The sequence below is a fragment of the Zingiber officinale genome, chromosome 5A (genome assembly GCF_018446385.1).
Source record: "Zingiber officinale cultivar Zhangliang chromosome 5A, Zo_v1.1, whole genome shotgun sequence".
Lineage (NCBI taxonomy): Eukaryota > Viridiplantae > Streptophyta > Magnoliopsida > Zingiberales > Zingiberaceae > Zingiber > Zingiber officinale.
The window spans coordinates 1,574,722-1,598,018 of record NC_055994.1 but is presented as its reverse complement, the minus strand read 5'-3'; the positions used below and the strand labels follow the sequence as shown (position 1 = coordinate 1,598,018).

At 41.3% G+C, this 23,297-nt stretch overlaps 1 protein-coding gene and 1 long non-coding RNA gene across 5 annotated transcripts; one reads left to right on the top strand and one right to left on the bottom strand.

Moving 5' to 3' along the window:
• Positions 1 to 556: 556 nt before the first annotated feature.
• Positions 557 to 1,262, top strand: LOC121979258. The gene is made up of 2 exons (XR_006111355.1): positions 557 to 815; positions 892 to 1,262. It is a non-coding gene; the product is annotated as an uncharacterized LOC121979258 (long non-coding RNA).
• On the bottom strand, positions 956 to 23,082 carry LOC121979257. 4 transcript variants are annotated; one of them, XR_006111353.1, is made up of 13 exons: positions 22,748 to 23,081; positions 21,696 to 21,771; positions 21,489 to 21,596; positions 20,827 to 20,943; positions 14,267 to 14,635; positions 3,009 to 3,322; positions 2,825 to 2,924; positions 2,695 to 2,754; positions 2,125 to 2,211; positions 1,830 to 1,970; positions 1,410 to 1,750; positions 1,133 to 1,228; positions 956 to 995 (listed from the first exon to the last, which is right to left on the bottom strand). XR_006111353.1 is itself a non-coding variant. In XM_042531214.1 (11 exons), the coding sequence occupies exons 1-11, from the start codon at positions 22,831 to 22,833 to the stop codon at positions 1,421 to 1,423; spliced, it is 1,788 nt and encodes a 595-aa protein (XP_042387148.1). In that variant the 5' UTR covers positions 22,834 to 23,081; the 3' UTR covers positions 1,318 to 1,420. The 4 variants fall into 4 exon arrangements, 2 of the variants coding, with proteins under 2 accessions (XP_042387148.1, XP_042387149.1); XM_042531214.1 differs by lacking the exons at positions 956 to 995; positions 1,133 to 1,228 and having other exon boundaries at positions 1,318 to 1,750; XM_042531215.1 differs by lacking the exons at positions 956 to 995; positions 1,133 to 1,228 and having other exon boundaries at positions 1,318 to 1,750; positions 21,489 to 21,548.
• Positions 23,083 to 23,297: the final 215 nt, after the last annotated feature.

The following is a 23,297-nucleotide window of genomic DNA, read 5'->3' as shown; positions in this document are numbered from 1 at the left end:
TCTTATCCAACTCTTGCCTTTGTCGCCGCCGGTGATCTTTGGGTGTGGCGCCGACGACATCTCCGCCTCCGCGAGCTGGCTTAGCTGGAAATCGGGGTTGGAGCCGTAGAGGGCCTGTGCCCCCTTTATGTCATCCACCTTCAGCTCCACCTTCCTCGTCCTCGGGTGCAGGCTCGGGAACATCACTGCTTCCCTCGCTGACGTGTGGCCTAGCCCCAGCACGTGCCCGATCTCGTGCGTCGCCACCGATTCCAGGTCCACTGCCTCCGCCGCCTCCACCTGCCTCAGGTCCACAGCCCACCACTCCGCCGCGTCCAGGTGCAGCCTCCCGCTCTCCGGCGAGAACGCGTGCGCCAGCACCCCCAGCTGCCCATCGAAAGGCTCCCCGTCGCCGTGGTCGCCGCGGTAGAACGCCACCCTCACGTCCGCCGCCCTGTAGTCCGCCGTCTCCACGAAGCGCACCGGAATCACCTGCTCCCACCGCGCGAACGCGCGCCGTAACGCCGCCGCCACGTCAGCGCGGCTTATGTAGGTAATGGTGTGCGCCGTCGACAGGGCGTAGGTCAGCGTCAGCGGCCTCTGGCCGGCCCAACGCGGCTTGCCGGGGAAGAAGGTGAACCTCTCGGTCAAACCGGTTCGGTTCGGCGCCGTCGCGGCGACCGCGTCAGGGACGCCGCAGCGCGGGGTCATCAGTTGGGAGAGCGTGGCGGCGTCGAGCTTGCCGGTGACGGGGAGGCCGTGATTAGTCTGGTACAGAAAGACGGCGGACTCGAGCCGGGCGTCGAAGGCGTCGGAATCCAGCTCGGCCCGATCAGGTAGGGTCAGATAACCGAACCGGACCAGGTACCGCTTGAGGCCGGAGAGTCCGCTGACGTGGCTGCCTCGTTGCAGGTCCAGGAGGTGGACGAAGGAACCCCACGCGTCGTTTGTGGTGACGGATTTGAAGACGGCTCTTTGCCCGTCGTGTTGGAGCTGATCGTGGAGGGGTCGAAGCGCTGCCGAGAAGGGAAAGTAGAATAATAAGAGAGGCAGGAGAAGGGGAAGACGAGGAGGCATGAGAATAGAAAGATAAGAGGAGAGAAAGATTTGGGTTTTGGATTCTGATCGACGGAGGAAGAATCTAGAGACACACTTGATGGTTAATATGGTTGGAATTGTGTTCGTCGATGCTGACTTCTTAGTTTTGTCGTTGACTCCTCAATCATGTGTTCCTTCCTGACCTGGTTAACTGTCTTAAACAACATCGAATCAGATTCACAGTATGCATTGTTGCACCAATCAAAAATACTTCTGCAATAGACTTAAAGTAAATGGGACTGAGGGCAACTAAATTCACTAATATGATTGAACTAATTGAGGTCGCCAGTTCGTAGACATATTGATTATTTAGATACGAAATACTACGTTACCTACACCGTCGTCACAATTTACAGGGGGTTTCTACGGATTCGCTCGTGAGAGCATAACGGAATCTCGTGTCATAGGGCAGCCATTCGATGACTTGCGAGGCCTTCCTCCTGCAGTTGGAATCTACACACCTGTGGATTGCATCCTGCTGCTTCTTGTCCATGCTCTCGCACACCCACATGAGAAGAGAGTCACAGTTGGTGCATATCTCTTTTGCGTATCTATCGAGAACTTTTGGCAGAAAAACTTTGTTAGATTTCTTGACCACGACGTGGGATCGAAGGAATTCCTTCTTGGCTTTCTCCAGCTCCTCTGTCACATTCTTGGCACTGTAGACTCTTAGCTGCAGCAAGATTGAATGAGTGTGTGAATTTATATCTTGAATGACATGAGCAAGCGAGCGAAGTGAAAAAGATGATTACGATGGGGTCCGAGGAAGCTCCGGTGCAGATTGCAAAGAAAACAAGGGGATGGCAACTAGGGAGACCCATTTTGGACCAGATAAGCTGCTTGTCTTCCCCAGATTTCTTCCTCGTAGCATTTGAGAGTATTGTTTCAAGCCACTGGTGAAGAGAGAAGACAGTGATGTGGCTAATGAGTGATCATACCAAACATACAATTTCAGAGTAGATCAATAACGACAGTTAGAAGTTATTGGCACGATGAAGTTGATGATGAAGAATATTGAATTTCTAATCATACAAATTAAGATCATACACGACCCATCCGAGATGTCCGGCAACCCAAAATGGAGTACTCAATGCAGTTGGCAGTAATGACTTGCCCTCCGATATTATACGCAGCCTGAAAATGCACAGAAATGAGTTGGGTGCAAAAAAAAAAAGAAGACATAAAAATGGTGTTTGCACTTTTTGGTGATTCCATGAATGGTTCACACGATATTTTGAATAGATGAAATATGGATATGTGCTTCGAATTCTAAAGTAGGCATTCAATTCTGTATTTTTAGAAAGAGAAACTCATTTTAATGGGCATATTCTAAGAATTGCATCACTATTTTGAGGAAATCTAATCTAGGAAAAGTAACTTCTGCTTGAAAATTGCACTGAGAGTTGAAAACAAACCATATACAGAAACAATGTATATTGCAATGCAGAAAGCACATATTAATGCTCAAGTTATATTTTAAAGCAAAGAATGAAACGGAATGCTATCTTGCTTGTGATCTAATGCTTACAATCTAAGCGTTAGCAATTAAGCTCAAGGAATATCAAAATAGGAAAGAAAGTTGAGTATGGTTCTATGAAGAAGTGCGTCTTTCAGTACCTTATTAAACAAAGCAACTCTTCTCAGAGAACTACTTGGAACCCCATACACCAGATATGCCTGCAAAAGAACAAAGATGGAATGCAATTCTTTTGTGTTGAGAGAAGCAGGAGTGCTAGGCAATACTTACGTGCATTATAAGGGAATTATAGACATTGATCCAAAATGCCAATTTAGCACTATTTTCCATAACACTCAAGTCAACTCTTTCCAACTGTTCCACCAGAAATCTAAACTTAAACCAGGAATTAGATTCTTGAACAATTGAATAATGGCAAATCATGCAGATTCAAGAAATCTTACAACAAAATTACCTGTAGTTGCTTATTGTGTAAGATGCACGGGGGCAACGTTTGTCTAATTTTATTGATAGCACTTCGATGATGGATCTGCTAGGCCATTCATGCTCCTCTCTAATGGTTTTTGGACCAAGAACGCTGCTGGTAGATGATCTTTGCAAGAAAGGAGCACGAGATTTACTTGTCTTCTCACATGAGCCACTGCACATCAAACAATATACTGAAGCCATGCACCTGACCATTTCTTCAGATATTCTGCATGGACACTGGTAGAGATGATCTTTCAACGTACGTGCTAAATTACTCCTTCCAGAAGTTGATAACTTCTCCTGGAAACAATTATAGTGTTAGAGGAGGTTTTTCCCCTTTTTTTAATAAAAAAATGTGTACTCAGCTTCTGCTATAATATTAAAACCATCCTGAAGAATTTCAAAAGTCCATAATTAGATATATGATGCCGGTTCGACATAACAATCTTCTGGAGGTTATAACTTTTGACTCGGGACTCGGAATCAAACTTTGTTTGTGCTCACGCGTACAGAATTGAGAAATCTACATTTGTTAGAGGGGAACCTGTAACGCCAAATTTCAGGCCCAAAAAGCACCGTTTAGGCCCTTTTCGAAGCCTCCGAACATATTCTTTACTATTTTTAATAATTTACGTTTTTATGGTATTTGGAATAGTTTTGGTATTTATAGGTTAGGATTTATCTATATAAGTGTCATGTTTAATATTTTGAAATAATTTTTTATTATTACTATTTCTACCACCATCTCCTGCTTGGAATATGGTGTTCTCTTATTTCCTGGTATTCCCTTCCAAATTAACAGGTCGTAGAAGATCGCTTCCCTATATTCGTGAGTGAATCAACGGATTCGATAGTTATCCACTTTGTCAATTTGGTATCAAAGTCGAAACTGATCTTGTGAAGTCATGCTGCCAAGGAGACAACAATGTGTTGATGACATCAACAATGTGTACGAATGTGATACGGAGCAGGAACCTGCTATTGGCGAACAGATGGAATGGATGAAATTGGCTCTGGAAAGGATGGCTGCGATGTTTGAAAATTAAAATAGAAGAAAGCCAATCCGACGCCATCATCGGGCAAACTCGGATCTAGAAACAGGTGACGGAGAGAAGGATGATTCTGAAGAGGAGATGCCCCACAGACAACACAGAGCAATATGGGAGGACGATCACAGGCGCTAGATGGGGATGAGAACAGAAATCCCTAAGTTTCATGGCAGCCTACAACTTGAGAAATTCCTCGATTGGATGGCCTTTGTGGAGGAAATCCTGGAGTTTAATGAGGTGCCTGAAGATAAGTGTGTGCCCTTGGTCGCAATTAGATTGCACAGAAGAGCAATTGCATGATGGCAACAACTAAAACTGACCCGAGACATATGGGTAAGACAAAAATTACCAACTAAGAGAAGAGGAAGAAACTCACGCGGGAAACCTTTTTGTCATACAACTTACAGCGATTGCTGTATCAATGATTGCAAAATCTGAAGCAAGTCACCTGCTCAGTAGAAGATTATATCTCTTATTTTTTTCAACTAATTGCAAGGAATGAAATTCATAAAACAGAAGATCAGTTGGTGGCATGGTATATCGGGGATTTGAAATACCAAATCCAAAGCATTGTCAATATGTGTGACCCTATTTCTGTATCTGCTGCACACCAGAGGACATGGTTGTGAAAAAACATGCATGTCAGAATAGTGGAATTTTCCCTATGAACGCTGCTAGCGAGGGTCCGAGTAAAATATTGGTTGTCATAGTGGTGTGGGAGTAAACAAAGATATTGGGCAAGGGCAATTTAATAGAGGAAATGGTAGAAGCGGCGATCTAAAGTGTTTCAATTGTGGAGAGATCAGATAGACAGTTAGGCTCTAGCAAAGAAAGCATTGTTTATTAACAATGAAGATTGTGAAGAGGAAAAAGTAGAGATCTCAGGAGACCCAGTATATAATGACAAGGCCGTAAACGAAATACTAGTGGGAGGAGATGTTAGGACTGCATTGGTGGTTCGACGCTCCTGTTGACACCGAAGGTGACACCGGACGATGATTCGCTACGGAATAATATCTTTCAGTCAACTTGTACCTATAGGGGATCTAGTGTAGGGCTGGCTAGAAGAGGGGTTGAATAGTTGGCGCCCCCAAGTCGATAGCTTCCTACACTTGTTAGTTTGCGCAGCGGAATAATACAAAATAAACAAGCTAAAGACTAAGGAAAGAACAAGCAAACCACTACTCGTTGTTTAACGTGGTTCGGAGATAAGGCTCCTACTCCACGACTATCCGTAAGGTGGACAATCCCGATCCTTCGGTGGATGACTCCCCGGCAAACTCTGGCTAGCTCACATAGCTCCTTGTGGATGGAGAAACCTCACCACAACTCTCACAAGAACACTTGAGACGCTAGGGCACAAGTAAACTACTAATAGGGATTAACCACCTCTATTTCGTCAACCTTAACCAAGCTTCCAAGCTTTGGTTATATAGGCCACGGGTTGAAAAACTCCACCTACCAATCGACTGCCCTCTATAGAGATTCGATCGTTACAACCCAACGGCTCAATACTAGTCGACTGGTGAAAGTACCAGTCGACTGTTCCACACGAGCCGAGCGAACAGAAGCATTCTGTTAGCTCCAAGTCAACTATACCAGTCGACTATACCAGTCAACTGTCATTTCCATCAGTCAACTTGCTTCTGTTAGCTCCAAGTCAACTATACCAATCGACTATACCAGTCAACTGTCATTTCCATCAGTGAACTGGTACCTCGAGTATAGTCTCTCAGCACTCGGTCCTTCACCCTTACGACTCACTTGACTCTTCGTTGCAACCTTGACCTCTTGCTTTCAAGCCTACTTCCTTTGGCTCTCGTCCTTCGGATGCACCCAAGCCCGCGGTCATCCTTCGCGTATACCTCGAAGTCGCTTTCCTCGGCCCTTATCCTTGCTGTCTTGTCCATGGTCCCTCGGATGCTCCATCCTTCACCGGACTCAAACCCATCAACCTGAGCCATATGTGTATCCTGCAAACCTGCACAGCTCAAATACACATATCAAATACAGGGGTGAACATAACTTAAACTCTTTGCCCAAACACCAAAACATATGATCGCATGGACCATTGGGATTGCTCCAACAATCTCTCCCTTTTTGATGTTTGACAATACGTTTAAGTTAGAGAAAACATAATAGCAAATAAACATGCTACAAACAATGGACTTACGTTGCCAAGAATACACATTTGGACTTACACCGCCGAATAGACTTACGCTGTCAAGGCTACACACTTGGACTTACACCGTCGGATACACACTTGGGCTTACACCGCCAAATGGACTTACGTTGCCAAGGCTACACATTCGCTGAATCAAAAATGCAACCATGCATTGGAACCTATCACAAGGCTCCCCTACACCTGTGCTCTCCATTGAACTAGGAATTTTACCACAGGCTATTTAAGAACATATCACAAGGCTCCCCCTAGACCTATGCTCTCCATTGAGCTAGGAATTTTACCACATGGCTATTTAAGAACATATCACAAGGCTCCCCCTAGACTTATCCTCCCCATTGAGCTAGGAATTTTACCACATGGCTATTTAAGAACATATCACAATGCTCCCCCTAGACCTATGCTCCCCATTGAGCTAGGAATTTTACCACATGGCTATTTAAGAACATATCACAAGGCTCCCCCTAGACCTATGCTCCCCATTGAGCTAGGAATTTTACCATAGGGCTATTTAAGAATCTATCACAAGTCTCCCCCTACACCTAAGCTCCCGAGCTAGGATTTTCACCACCGCAAAAGTATTTTCAGGTTTTCCCAATTAAACCTTACTTTTCCCCCTTTGCCTAATATCAAAAAGCTCCAACAATATCCCAATTATCGAAAACTTGATCACCGAACTGACCCTAAATTCATGTATTTATCCCCCATGGATCTCATACACCTATACGAGTTGTTCCGGTCAACCCAATGCTGAAAACGGTTTCAGGCTGGTATTAGTCGACTATCAGAAGCACCAGTCGACTACCCTTATCGAAACAAACCCAGCCGACTGGTAACTGTACCAGTAGACTAGCACCTTGATTTCAACCCATTTCAGCATTTCTGACCCAATTTAAAAAATGCACCAGAAATTCCATAGACATCCAAAAATCCCCAAATTTTATGGATTTTGCCCATGTCTACTTAGAAAAAATACATTAAAAAATGTATCTATCACCAATCGCAAGATTGATACAAAACCCAAAACTAGCTAAATGGATCAATTGAGGCTTGACCTAAAGTCTTAATTTTAGCTTCCTCTTGATGTATTTGCTCATACTAAACCACAATGCATCCCTAGCATTGGTTTATATGGCATCTATACATCCAAAACCAATTATCATATAATATGACCCCAATATCATATTTCATTGCATGAAACATAACCCAATTGTGTCAATTCCCTAAGGTTGAGACTCAAATCCGTCTCCAAACCTTTTGGCACATTTCATGACCCAATTTAGACTCTCAAGTAAAATCCACTTGAAATCCATTTACCATGGGTCCCAAATTGACTTTTTGAGCTCCCCCTAGAGCTCTTAGTCACCTCCTTAGATGACTCATCCACAATTGCTAGGCCACGTCGATGCACTTCCGATGACACTTGGCCTATAAACCTAACCTTTTTAACCTTGGATACCTTGTCCTTGGTTAATTTCTTCTTACCATTAAATGAATTTCCCTTGTCATTTATTGACTTCTCTTTGCTATAGTCATATGCAACCCTAGCATAAGACTTTCCCTTAGCCTTGGAGACACTAGATCGGTATCCCAAACCCGATCTATCATTGTTGGGTCTTTAACTATCCAACACCATACTCAATCTTCTAGATCCAACCGTGAATCTGGCTAGGGTTTTCTCCAATTGATCAAGCTTTGCCTTTAAAGCTTGATTTTTCCATTCTAGGTTCCTAAACCTATAATCAACATGTCCACATTGGACATTCCTAGACCTACTCTTCGTAGGCATGTCTTCCCTTCTTGGGATTAATGCCTAGGTTTTCCTTAGGTCTACTATTTCTAGAGTTATCATAAATGGGTCTCCTAGGATTATGATCTACATTGACTCTATTTTTATCATGATATCTAAAGCCAAAGTTATGCATGGGCAAATGAAAATTATTTCTAACATGCATGGAAGAATTTAAATTTGAATTACACTTTAACTTGGGGTATACCTCCCTTACCCTTGAAGCTCTCCCTTGACTTGAGCTTTTTTTCTTCTTCTCCCATTTCTTCAATTACTCCAACTTCTTTAGCTCTTTCTTCTTTAGGCATTTTGTGTGGTAGTGTCCCATTTCACCACACGTGAAGCATCTAATGTGCTTCTTTTCTTTCTTCTTCCTACAACTCAAGTTAACAACAACAACAACAATCAAGCCTTTTCCCACTAGGTGGAGGCGGCTGTATGAATCCTTTTACGCCATTGAGCCCTATCTCTTATTATATCATCATCTATATTTAAATAAATTTTATCTTGTTTTATTGTTGCTAACCAAGTCTTTTTTGGTCGTCCTCTTTCTCGTTTGATATGCTACAACTCAAGTTAAATTCTAAAGAAATTGAATTGAATTTAGGAGATACCTTCTTCTTACTCAATTGACACCTACTCTTGTAGTGTCCCTTCTCATTGCACCCGAAGCACACAATGTGATCCTTTGACTTGTCTTCGGTGGAGATGCTCACTAGGTTGACTACTTCCAACACCTCTTCTTCATCTGTCTTGGCTTCTTCAACCTTTGAGGATGTTTCCTCATCCACACTTGCGGATGACATTTCTTCATCCTTCTCCTCCTCGGAAGTTGAACACGCGTCATCTTCCGGTTGCTCCTCCTCCATTTGAACCACCTCATCCCCTTCTTCAGATTTTTCTTCCTCTTGTTCTTGTGTAGGCATAGGCTCTTCCCAAGGAATCTTCTTTATCTTGCTCCACAAATCGTCGACGTTCTCTTATTCACCCACACGGCTCATCACATCATTAGGTAAAATATCAATCAAAGTAAATATTACCTTATCATTTGCCTCTGATCGTGAGATTTTCTCCTCCGTCCAATGACGTTGTTGGAGTCTCTTCCCTTTCTTGTCTCTTGGGACTTCGAATGGCTCCTTGACCACCATCATGGTGTCCCAATCTGTATTGAAGAAGACCTCCATCTTCATCATCCAATACGTGATATCCCATAAGCCTCCTCCTTCAAACTTTGGAGGTGTTATCAAGTCGGTCATCTTCTTGCTTCCTTGGCGGTTAGTCCAATAGAGAGTGTCCTCGCTCTGATACCACTTGTAGGAAATCAAGTGTATGGCCGGCTAGAAGGGGGGTTGAATAGTAGATGCCCCCAAGTCGATAGCTTCCTACACTTGTTAATTTGCGCAGCGGAATAATACAAAATAAACAAGCTAAAGACTAAGGAAAGAACAAGCAAACCACTACTCGTTGTTTAACGTGGTTCGGAGATAAGGCTCCTACTCCACGGCTGTCCGTAAGGTGGACGATCCCGATCCTTCGGTGGATGACTCCCCGGCAAACTCTGGCTAGCTCACATAGCTCCTTGTGGATGGAGAAACCTCACCACAACTCTCACAATAACACTTGAGACGCTAGGGCACAAGTAAACTACTAATAGGGGTTAACCACCTCTATTTCGTCAACCTTAACCAAGCTTCCAATCTTTGATTATATAGGCCACGGGTTGGAAAACTCTGCCTACCAGTCGACTAGTGAAAGTGTCAGTCGATTGTCCTATGTGGAGATTCGATCGTTACAACCCAACGGCTCGATACCAATCGACTGGTAAAAGTCCCAGTCGACTCCACACTAGCCGAGCGAACAGAAGCATTCTATTCGCTCCTAGTCGACTGTCATTTCCATCAGTCGACTGGTACCCCGAATACAGTCTCTCAACACTCGAACCCTCACCCTTACGACTCACTTGACTTTTCGTTGCAGCCTTGACCTCTTGCCTTCAAGCCTACTTTCTTTGGCTCTCGTCCCTCGGATGCACCCAAGCCCACGGCGCGTCTCAATGTTATCCTTCGTGTATGCCTCGAAGTCGCTTCCCTCGGCCCTTGTTCTTGCTGCCTTGTCCACAGTCCCTCGGATGGCTCATCCTTCACCGGACCCAAAGTCATCAACCTGAGTCATATGTGTATCCTACAAACCTGCACAGCTCAAATACACATATCAAATACAAGGGTAAATCTAACTTAAACCCTTTGCTCAAACACCAAAACACGTGGTCGCATGGACCATTAGGATTGCCTCAACAGTACCATCATGGCAAAGCATGTCGCTTTGTGATCGATGCAGGAGACTGTGAAAATAGTGTCGATAGAGGCTATGCAGAAACTGAATATCCAGATTGAGAGTCATCCTAAACCCTAAAAGGTGGTGAAGAATCGGTATCTATGAGGGCTCTTATCCATTTTCTATTGGTCTGAAATATAAGGATGTTTGGTGTGATGTAGTAGCGATGAATGCATGCCACTTGTTGTATGATAGAAGCATGCATCAAGCCAATACTTACAGTTTTATGTACGAGGGAATCAAAATTGTGCTCCTACCTTATAGACAGTCGGTGGAACAACCCGAACCTATTGGTGAAGTTGTTGTTTTATTGTGTCGGACTCAATTTGAAGGAGGTCGAATCCAACACTATTCTAGAATATGTAGCTCCATTCATTATCAAATTTACTGAGCTTTTTCCCAAAGAGTTACCAAATGAAGTGTCTCCTTTGCGCAGCATCATATTGATTTGGAGCCCGGAGCGACACTGTCGAACAAAGCACATTACAAGATTAGCCCAAGCATGAGGAGCTAAGGGGTCAAAGAATTGCTAGTTAGGAGTCATATCAAAAAAAAGTATGAGCCCTTGTGTTATACCTGCCATGTTAATACCAAAGAAATACGGCTCTTGGTGTATGTGTAGACAGCATGGTCATCAATAAGATCACTGTGACGGTACCGTGTTCCCATTTCTCGATTAGATGATTTGCTTGACAAGATTATTGGATTTGTTGCGTATATGAAATTGAATTTGAAGAGTAGGTACTATCATATTCGTATCAGGCATGGAGATGAATGAAAACGACTTTTAAGACTAGGGAAGGATTGTATGAATAGCTAGTGATGCCTTTTGGGTTATTGAATGCCCCTAGCACTTTCATACAGGTGATGAATCAATTGTTGTGGTCATTTATTGGGAGGTTTGTTGTAGTGTACTTTGATGATATTCAGATCAATGTTGTAAATAGCGATAAGCGGTGGAGGGGCGGTCAGTGACCGCCTACCCCATCGGCTGCCTAGGCGGTCCCTAGGCGATTGAATATTTTTTACTTTTTTTTATACATAATATTATAAATAATCATTATTCTTTATAATATTTACTTTTAGTCAAATATATTAATTAAAAATTAAATATTTAATCTAAATATTTAAAAATAAAAAATAATTTTATATATATATTAAATTAATAGGATAATTTTATTAAGTTTTAATTAATTCTATTTAAATTATCCCAATCATAGTTAGGAGTTGATTAAAATTATTAACATAAAGTAATTTAATTAAATCTTAACTTACAACTTACCCGCGTACTCTGTTTCAGTCGGGTGACGAGTTTGACACATCACGGGGACCGCGCGATGAGTTCGGATGCGTCACTCGAGGCCTATTGCTAGTTTCGTTGTCGAGCTCGGGCAATAGGTCCAACCTTGCGTAACGCGTCCGGATGCGTTGCAGGGCTCGGACGCCGCGTTAAGATCGGTAAGAAAACAAAATTTTTACTACATTATGGGTTCTTGTTTAAAGGTAATCAATTATGCATTCCAAATTGTAGTCTCCACTTGCAAATAATTAAGGAGTTGCACAATGAGGGGTATGTTGGCTGAGACATTGCAATTGTTCAGACTTCCTACTACTGGCTTTCACTACAGCGTGAAGTCGAGAAATATGTGCAGAGGTATAAAATTTGTCAAGTCTCTAAGGGGGTAGCCACTAATGTAAGTTTGTACATGCCTTTGTCGATCCCTTCTCGACCTTGGGTTGATATTAGCATGGATTTTGTGCTAGGCCTACACGTACCCAGCGAGGTAGTGATCCAATCTTTGTTGTTGTTGATAGATTTTCTAAGATGGTTCATTTTATTCCTTTCAAGAAGACTACAGATGTTATGGTAGCACAGCTGTTCTTTCAGGATATCTATTGTCTTCATGAATTGCCGACATCCATTGTTTCAAATAAGGACACTCGTTTTCTTAGTCATTTTTGGCATAGCTTGTGAAAGATGGTTAATACACAGTTGAATTTTAGTAGTGCTTATCATCCTCAGACAGACGGGCAGACCGAGGTTGTGAATAGGTCTCTTAGAAATTTACTACATTGCTTAGTGTGGAGACCATGTGAAAACTTAGGACCAGAAGCTATGTTAGGTGGAATTTGCTCACAACCATGCCGTGAAACGTAGTACTGGTTTCAATCCATTCTGATTTATTCAACTCAGCCTCATGGTCCACTAGATTTGTTGACATTGCCTAGTACGGGTCCAGTACATAGAAGGGCAAACTTCGTGGATTGCTTGCAGGAGATCCATAAAATGGTACACGATCATTTGTCCATCTCTAATTCCAAGAATAAAGACAAAGCAAACCAAAAGAGGCGATACTTGGAGTTTGAAATTTATGATCACGTGTGGGTGGTTTTAATGAAGGATCGTTTTTCCACTAGAGATTACAACAAATTATCAGCCAAAAAAATTGGTTTGATAGAGATTATTGAGAATATTCGCACTGCCGATGTTTTTAATGTGAAGTATTTAATTCTCTTCCATGGTTATTCTTCTGACGATGAAGTGGTCGACAATTTAAGGGTGATTTTTCTCATCTTAGGGAGAATGATGTGGGTTCGACAAAGCAATCTAGACTTTGTCTGTGCTCACGCATATAGAATTGAGAAATCTACGTTTGTTAAAGGGGAACCGCAACTGCCAAGTTTTGGACCCAAATAGTACCATTTAGTCCTTTTCGAAGCCTCCGAACATATTCTTTACTATTTTTAATCATTTCTATTTTATGATATTTAAGATATTTTTAATATTTTTGGTATTTATAGGTTAGGATTTGTCTATATAAGTGTCATGTTTAATGTTTTAAGATAATTTTTTATTACTGCTATTTCTACCCGTCATCTCTTTCTTGGAACATGGTGTTTCCCTATTTCTTGGTATTCCCTTCCAAATCAATAGGTTGTAGAAGATCACTTCCGGATATTCGTGCACGAATCAACAGATTCAGTAGTTGTCCAATGCGTCATTATATAATCCGGCTTATCATAGGTCAGATGGAATTTACACGGGGAACAGGGAACAGTATGTTGTCAATGCACAATCATGAAGTATTTGTATATTTAAAAGCAATATTGTAGGTTCATAATGGCTAGCTAGAGAAAGGGTGCAAAGCATACTCAAATGAAAAGATTACTTCAATGTACGTGTGTAACAAGAATAATCATGATAGCCAAAGTGAAAATATAATGTGAGCTGAAAAGTGAAATCATTACAAATAATGCTAACACAATTACTTAGCGTGGTTCATACTTCTACTTTACAACCTATAATGTGTACGGTGCGTCACTCCTCGCAACAATCCACTAAACCACTCTTTCACAGAAAACAAAAAGATAAGCTTCTAGAAATAAGGATAACACCACCCATGTAAACACCTTGACCTGCACCAATGAGATTTCACAAGCTCACCACAAACTTAATCCTCACCGAGATTTCTCTTACAAATAATGATTCTCGATTATACGTAAAGAAAAAAAAATGCAAGAACAAGGGAAGAGGATAAATTACCAAGGGCTTGAGAAGTTAGAATCTTTCTAAGCTTTATCCAAGCTCTTGCATTCTCTATGGGTACTTGATCAACATGAACACAGTAAAATGATACAATAAAAATAAGTTGATGCACCAACTTATTTATATTCTTTGTTGTATCCTTACACTTCACACTCTAGAGTATATGTTATTTACAATTGGGTCCCTAACAGAGCATAACTAGGATTGACCTTGGTTTTGATACTTAAAACTTCTTCGTGACTTGATGGAATATATAAAGGAACTAAAATATACACATTGTAAGCAACAAAGTTTCTTAAGAATTATAGAAATGGAATCGATCTAATTAGACGATTAATCGTACCTTTAGAGTGTCAGCAAAGCTTATTCCATCATAGAGATTCATGTTTTCTCTCAAAAATGGATCATGAACAAACTTTGGTGGCTTAAGTAAAACATTACTTCGTCCAGACTCTCTTATTGAAGTCAGAACTTGAAAAGGTTGCAATCTGAATTTCTTTGAGGAGCAAAAAGAACTTGATATTATACTAGGATGCTTCCTGGATCCAGTCTTAGGGTTTGAGTGTGCGGGAGAAGTCATGCCAGAACTATGAGCTGATGAAGGTTGACTAATACATTGATCAAAGATGCTCCTGTAGAGAGACAACACGTGTTGCTCACGATTTACTATTTCTTCTTCAAGCAGCTCAATCTCTGCAATTAATTCCCTAGTCTAAATGAAACAACGAGTCATTTATTTTGTACAATTAACAAATGCACAAACAATGAAAAGTCAGAAACAATCCTAAGCTAGTAATCTGCTACTGCAGTTATGAATTTTCGCCATAACCAAGTTAATATCAGCATATTAGAAAATCATCTTTTGGTTGATTCAGATGCTACAAGTAACCAACAATATCAAATAAACTGAATCACTTTCTGATAATATAATGTCGTGCTTTTGAGTATGGAATTAGTTGTAGACTCGTATGTTAACATCTCATAGAGCATTGACAAAGGTGGTTCTGCAAATAATAATAATATTTTGAATGAAAGGCAGAAAACCTACAAAAATTAATTCAATATAAAAAGGCATAGTGTACGGTGAGAGAGCAAGTAACAAGGACAAGATACACAACCACACATTTGTAAAGTTCAGTTTCTTTTTCAACAAGCTCTTTCAAGTATTGAGACCAATCTGTAAGTATCCCATGGTAGTTTAATATAATCAACCAAGTCAAGTTAGGTCCTGTTATGTTTTGATGCCCTGTGTCCGAGTGTGCAGAAAGAGGAGGTCGAGCGAAAGACACAGCTAGCAAGAAGGACAGCACGGGAGAGAGTCAACGGGCTTCATGCGTCCGAGGGATGAGACGCTGTGGAAGAGTACGGGCGGACGAAAAAGTTGTCGAATCCCGTGGTAGTTTTGATGTGATCAACCAAGCTTAGGTTAGGTCCTGCTTTGTATTTGATCTCTGTGTCTAAGTGTGCAGGAGCTTAGGAGCGCAGGAAGTCGAGCGGAAGACGCAGCTAGCAAGAAGGACGGCACGGGAAGGGAGCCGACGGGCTCGGTGCGTTCGAAGGACGAGAGAGCTGCGAAATAGTACACCCGGTGGGCGTGAAGAACATGCGCGGTGTTCGAGGGATGTAAAGCCAGGACGGAAGACTGCTCGAGTAGAAGGCCGGGAATTAGATTCGGGTGAGCCCTATTCCGGTAGGCCGCAATCACCCAAGGAGCCGAACCGAAGCAAGTCAACAGGAAGTTGACTTGTCAACGGTTCGGTCGACTGAACCCCTCTTTATCAGACACCAACCTCAGCAGACACGTCAGAGGCTGAACGTTGGTGGAGCTTATCGGTCGACCGAACATGTTGATCGGTCGACCGAACCCAAGTTTATCCAGAGACCAAGTCGAGCAGTTTGATCGGGCCAACTCAGCTGGAGACCGTTGGCCGATCGGTCGACCGAACAAAAGGATCGGTCGACCGAACCTAAGCTCGATCCACAGAGGATGTATCTAGACGGAAGAATAAGCAGATACAGCAAGTTCGGTTAACCGAACCTGGGGATCGGTCGACCAATCCCTCTCGAGTCAAACCTGATCCCGAAGGATCAGGTGATCTGATAAACTCGAGAACCCCTTTATAAAGAGGGTCTCGGGCAGCTTTAGAGCATAACGAAAAAGTGAACGAAATTCAACTCTTGTACTCTCTAGTTAAGCAATAGTTTTGTGCTCTTCAAAGTGTAAAAGGCTTCTCCGCCTTCAGAGAAGGAGTTTCTTACTGCGCCTTTCATCGCCCTGGATTAACAACCCTCTTGGTTGTAACCAGGTTAAAATAGCTGAGTCTTCCTTTTTCTGTTCATACTTTAGTTCTGTTTAATCTTGTAGCTATTGCATCTATTTGAGTTTAAATTGGTTGAGGAGGGTTTAGTTTTTACTTGCAGGCAATTCACCCCCCTCTTGTCGTTCCCCGCTGCACCAACAAGTGGTATCAGAGCCCAACAGCCTCAGAGGGACTAACCGCCATCTGAAGCACAAAGATCAGAACAATGGCCGGCGCGAACATTCATCCCCCGAAGTTCGACGGAGATTTCGCTACATGGAAGCGAAAAATAGAGGTATTCTTTAAAACGGATTTTGATATTCTTATAACAATGAAATATGATTTTGCAACGCCGAAAGATAAAGAAGAAAACACGTGGAGCAAGAAGGAGCAAACCGATTTTGTCGCCAACAGAAAGGCTGAGTTCCACCTGCTCAGCGTTTTGCCACCTCAGAAGGTAAATCGGATCGAAAGCTACGACTCCGCGAAAGATCTCTGGGAAAAATTCCTGGAGCTTCACGAAGGTACTTTCGAGGTGAAGCAAGCAAAGCGCGACATCCTTCGGACCCAGTTAACGAACCTCCAGATGAACCAAGGCGAAAAGGTAGCGCAACTCCAAGCAAGGATCAAAGAGCTGATCACGCAACTAACCAAAATTGGAGAAGAAGTAACGAACCGGGACTCGATCCGCTACGCGCTCAACGCCTTCCCGAGAACTCCCGAGTAGGCCTCCTTAGTAGATGCGTACTACATCTCTAAGGACTTCGAGGTAAGTACTCTAGAACATTTGTTTTCTACTTTTGAACTTCATGAATCTCGAGTTGTAGAGCCCAATGGAGTAGAAAAGGTTAGTCAGAACATCGCTTTGAAGGCAAGAACAAACTGTTCTGACTCCGGAGCCTGGATCGACGGATCGGAAGCGGCACTACTGGTAAAACGCTTTAATAAATTTTTTAAATCTAATAAACTTAGATCGCAGTCGAAAAAGTTCTAGCAAAAGAAAAGAGTGGTTCGTTGCTACAATTGCAACGAAGAAGGACATATCAAAAATGACTGCCCAAAACTGAAAAGCAAAAGTAAATAAAAGGGTAAGAAGCCAGCTCGACCCAAATACAACCTAAAAGCCACGTGGGATGATTCATTGTCCTCCGAATCCGAAGTCGAAAAATTCTCGGGACTAGCACTGATGGTCAACCATCAGCTAGAAGAAACGTCTAGCTCAGAAATGAGCATAGATGAAGGGGGAGGAACAACAGAAGAAGAAGAAAGCTGTGATGAAGGGAGAGCATCGCAAGACGAGGTAAGTAAGGTACGTGCCCTAAACCCTAAACAGTCCTTTCGTTTTATTAAAGCTCTATCTAAAGAATTAGATAAAGTAGAAAAGGAAAATGAATATTTGAAATCAGAAAATGAAGTTTTAAAATTAGAAATTAAAAAATTGAAAATTGATGCATATTTTAAAAATGTTTTTCCACATTCAAAATTAAAGTTATATGGAAAATTAAATTGGTACATAAGAAAGCATCAGGGTCAACTTAGGAAAATACCAAGAAACTATGTACCCCCTAAGTTTTTGACCAACCCTGTAGGTAGGAACCTTTATTGGGTTCCAAAATCTTTACTAGTTTAAAAATTTTTTTTCTTACATGAGAAAATTAAACATTGAGGTTCTTTATGGAAACTTTGTCTAAAGAAGTGGTTGTTGCTCCAATAACCAAGAAGGCCTAGTGCCTCGCCACGACCTGGAAGCCGAAATATCGAAATAAAAATGTTTAATTAACTTTCTAATAGAAACATTAAAATTAGAATTAAATAATGCTTAGAAATTTTTACTTAGAAATTTTTTAAATCTCTAGAAAAAATGTTTCTTGAAATTTTTACTTAGAAAATTTTTTAATTCTCTAGAAAAAATGTCTCTTGAAATTTTTACTTAGAAATTTCTTTTGAAAAATTCTGAAAATTTATTTTAACTTGGAAAATTTTTCAAAACTTAGAAATTTTTGAAACTAAACCTAACTCAGTTTTTTTTAATCTTTACTTAGAAATTGTTTACACCCCCCCGTTTGCATCCCGTTTTTGCTGTGATCAAAGGGGGAGAATAAAGATAAGTTCAGTTAGGGGGAGTTAGTTAAAAAAAATTTTAAGTATAAATCTTCATGTTGTAATTTATTTTAAAGTTGCAAATTTATGCCTGAATTGTTAGTTTAGTAATTTCTTTAAATTACTATCTGTTTGTTTTAACCCTAACCTGAACTTGGGTTGATGCACATCAAAAAGGGGGAGATTGTTGAACCCCGTGGTAGTTTTGATGTGATCAACCAAGCTTAGGTTAGGTCCTGCTTTGTGTTTGATCCCTGTGTCTAAGTGTGCAGGAGCTTAGGAGCGCAGGAAGTCGAGCGGAAGACGCAGCTAGCGAGAAGGACGGCACGGGAAGGGAGCCGACGGGCTCGGTGCGTCCGAAGGACGAGAGAGCTGCGGAAGAGTACACCTGGTGGCCGTGAAGAACATGCGCGGTGTTCGAGGGGCGTAAAGCCGGGACGGAAGTCTGCTCGAGGAGAAGGCCGGGAATTGGGTTCGGGTGAGCCCTATTCCGGTAGGCCGCAATCACCCAAGGAGCCGAACCGAAGCAAGTCAACAGGAAGTTGACTTGTCAACGGTTCGATCGACCGAACCCCTTGATCAGTCGACCGAACCCCTATTTATCAGAAACCAACCTCAGCAGACACGTCAGATGCCACGTCAGAGGCTGAACGTTGGTGGAGCTTATCGGTCGACCGAACATGCTGATCGGTCAACCGAACCCAAGTTTATCTAGAGACCAAGTCAAGCAGTTTGATCAGACCAACTCAGTTGGAGACCATTGGCCGATCGGTCGACCGAATGAAAGGATCGGTCGACCGAACCTAAGCTCGATCCACAGAGGCTGTACCTGGATGGAAGAATGGGCAGATACAGCAGGTTTGGTTGACCGAACCTGGGGATCGGTCGACCGATCCCTCTCGAGTCAAACCTGATCCCGAAGGATCAGGTGATCTGATAAACTCGATAACCCCTATATAAAGAGGGTCTCGGGCAGCTTTAGAGCATAACGAAAAAGTGAACGAAATTCAACTCTTGTACTCTCTAGTTAAGCAATAGTCTTGTGCTCTTCAAAGTGTAAAAGACTTCTCCGCCTTCAGAGAAGGAGTTTCTTACTGCGCCTTTCATCGCTGGATTAACAACCCTCTTGGTTGTAACCAGGTTAAAATAGCTGAGTCTTCCTTTTTCTGTTCATACTTTAGTTCTGTTTAATCTTGTAGCTATTGCATCTATTTGAGTTTAAATTGGTTGAAGAGGGTTTAGTTTTTACTTGCAGGCAATTCACCCCCCTCTTGCCGGTCCCCGTTGCACCAACAAAGGAGGCACGCGACATTTCCGAAAGACGAAAAGCTGGAGCAGAAGGTTGCTCTAGAAGACCGAAAAATAGGTTCGGGTGAACCCTATTCTGGATGGCCCAAATCACCCAAGCGAGCGGAGCCGGAGCGGAAGACCGTACGACAAGTCAACTTTAGGTCTAGAGTCCGGGCGTCTGGAGCCATTCTGGGCCAGAGTCCGAGCGCCTGGAGCTACTCCGGGCGCCCGAACCAGCTTGGTCCAGCCGGGGCGCTTTGGCAGCGCGCCCATGTGTGAAAGCAGTCTAGGCGCCCAGAATCCTTCCAAGCGCCCGAACCGGAGATTTTATCCAGATCCGTTGTGACGCGATCCGCTGTGATGTGGATAAAGTTTTATCCACGTCCAGACGCCTGAAACCCTTCCAGGCACCTCGATCAGAGTTAGGCTTTCAAACGTCTTGGATTGGCAATCTTCTAATTGCAGACCAAGTAAAATCTCTATGTCTCTTTCTCTTGTTAATTTGCTTGTTATTTCCTTTTTTGTACAAGTGTGTATGTTGATAAAGCTATAAGTCGAGAAAGGTGTTTGTATTTTTTTTCAGGCTATTCACCCTCTCTAGCCGGTCGTATGGGACCAACACAATCAAGAGCCAATTTTATGTCCCAATGCTTCCCAAATGCATGCCATAATTAACAATAAAAAAAGAAGATGGATATCAGAATCATAACCAGAGGACAAACTAAATCATACACATCTTAGATTATAGTTTTATATATCAAGTATTAACATGGATAACATACAGTTACTGGCTATTCCACTTATGATCACTCAGATAAGATGGAAGTTAAATTTTATATGACAAACTTTTACAGAGGGAAATCAGGAATCGAAATACAACAACATAAAAGTTGTTTTAAGACATTTAGAAACAAGTATGAATTTCATTGTAAATAAAGGTTAGCAACTTTCAAGCTTTCCCCAAAGAAAATGAATTAAATCTGTCCTATGATTTGGTTTCTAAACAAACTAATGTATGGAGGAACCAACATATCATGTCTATGATCAGCATTATTGCTGATCGGTCGAGTGAAGACATTTGGGATGTCAAAGGTAACTTATTTACATTTCCAGAGAGCAATTGCATGAAAATTACATAAAAGCATTTGCCCTAATGAAACTTTGCTACCATCAAATATAAATTGTCTAAACAAGTGAAACTTAAGTTCATCACCTGAGCTGAGAAATGTCTATGTCCTGGAGATAAAGTGCTAGAAGCTCGACCAATCGCCTTCTCCAATAGAAAGCGAGTAGATTTTTCTTGATGCAAATGCATCTGGAGTTGTTTGATCTGTCAAAATGCAAAAGACTTCAGGACATCTGGAGCAATAACTTGAACTTAATGTTTGTCTTTAAAGGTTAAAAATGTTATAATTATATGAAAATCCATGAAGCCTCACATCTCTCTTAACTCGGAAACCACTAGCATATTAATTATATTAATAGAAGGTAGTTCATGGCATCAAATTCTACAAGAAAAGATTAATGCAATTGGTTGCTGCACAAACAAAACTGCTTTTCTTATTGGATTACTGAAGCTAACAAACTAAGCATGATCTCTAGCACCATGCATGCCTTGGATTTTTTTTAATACACAATAAACAATGACTTACTGAGGTTCAACATACAAAGATTGTCATGAAATTATAAATCCTTTTGAAAATCAAGTAAAATCGGTTAGCCAGATACATTGAGGAAAAAAATAAATAAAGTAAAACATGGGCTATTTTTCCTAGTTAGAAGTTAGAACGTACTTTTCTCAGTTTTGTTAAGATATTTGCACACAGAAATTTATTTCAAAACTAGTAGTCAAGCACGATTGAATATAATCCTTACATCATCTTCCAAGGAGACTCTACTGTTCCTCGTAGTATTTGTAGCGCTTTCACTTGAATTCTGAAAATTTCGATGAGAGTTCATTATATTCATAACATTATTTGGGTCCTGAGAGGAAAGAAAGATGGAAAGGAAAATTTTTATTTGATAATCATAGTTGATCAATAAATCTTAAAGATTTTAAATATAATTCAAAATGATAAGTACCTGAATGTCAGCACGCTCTTTCGGCATGCTGTGTGAATTTACATGTTTGTTGAAATCCAGGTTTCTATCAGAGGCACTAGAAGAAAATTCATCGTTACAGAAAATAAATTTCCAATGGACATGATTAATTGTAGGAATGATTCTTGAAAGAAGAGCATATGCAAATGCTTGTATGTTATATTTAGCTGGTAAATGTTGGATTCTAGGGTTTCTCTTCTGTTGTTCCCCTCTCTCTTTTTGTTCATTTATACCATTTTATATGTTGGCATCTGAATTTTGCTAAGGACAAATGAAACATAGACAATACTTGAAAAATAATTATTTTTGTTATTTTTCTCTGTCGCGATTCCTTAAACCATAACTGAAAAAAAATATGGAGGTCAATATATGCTCCTAAATGCATTAATCTCGAGCATATGGTCATATCGAACTTTCAAGTCATTTGAAATTGAGTCATCCAACTATTTGGTCCCTGATCCATAGACTACATACTCTAAATTCTCTCCAACAATAACGACTTCCAATTAGAACCTCTGTATCAAAGTTTCATTGTGGTACATCTCAAACATGCAAACTTACTCAACCAGCATTTAAGATGCTATGCAAAGAAGAAAAAAAAAAGAAAGTCTCACATTATTGTTAAGGTTCCATTTAATGTCAAACAAGGTTCACATTAAAGACCTTATTCAGAAGTCAAACAGAAATAATAGCATGGAAACCCCACACTACCAAACTACGCGCTTACTGATTTGAGTGCTATCAACAGGAAGCTAAAGACTTGTTCGCAAGACAGTTCAAAGTAATTGTTTCAAGACACAAATTTAAAAGCAGACTCAGATCTAAAGCCACTAAAAGAGCACAGAACTAAAAACTTTGTTTCTTGTGATCGTGAACTCCACATCATCGCTAAGTTCTAAAATACTAAAGCAAATTTAGTATTTAAGCGACAAGTAATTATTTCAATTTTTCAAAAAAAAAAAAAAAGGTCACATATCTCATGTAGACTGACCAAAGAACCCTTTACAAGAGAGACTTCAGAATGCTAAGCATACCTCTTGGAGCGCCTGTGATGAGTACCAGAAGTAGCAGGGGAGGCTTTGGAGGAAGAAGCTAAGCATCCTTGGCTCTTCACATCCATCTCTCTCCTCCTCCTCCTCCTCCTCCTCCTCCTCCTGTGATCCCACTTTCCTCTCTTTGCTAGGGTTTCGTCAGCATGCCGATGACGGTGAAGCAACTAAGTAGAGGCCTCTCATTAATGATGTCGTCCTTGAGATCGTGGGGAACGCGAAATTAATTGTGAGCATGAGCAAGAAAGGGATCTCACAGCCGAATCGCCGAGACGACTGAATGCTGCCCGAGAGCGGGGCCAGCGGGTAGTTGGAAGAGTTATTAAAACAGTTAATGTGGGGCAACGAACGAGGTCGATTATTTGTAGAAGATTCGCATTTATAAAAAAATCGGATCAGATTTATCATTAATAAGAAAATTTTATAAAAAAACGAAATATGGTTAGATTAAAATTAAAAAATAATAATTAAGTTATTTTCATTATTATTATTATTATTATTATTATTATTATTATTAAAACATTTTTTATAAATA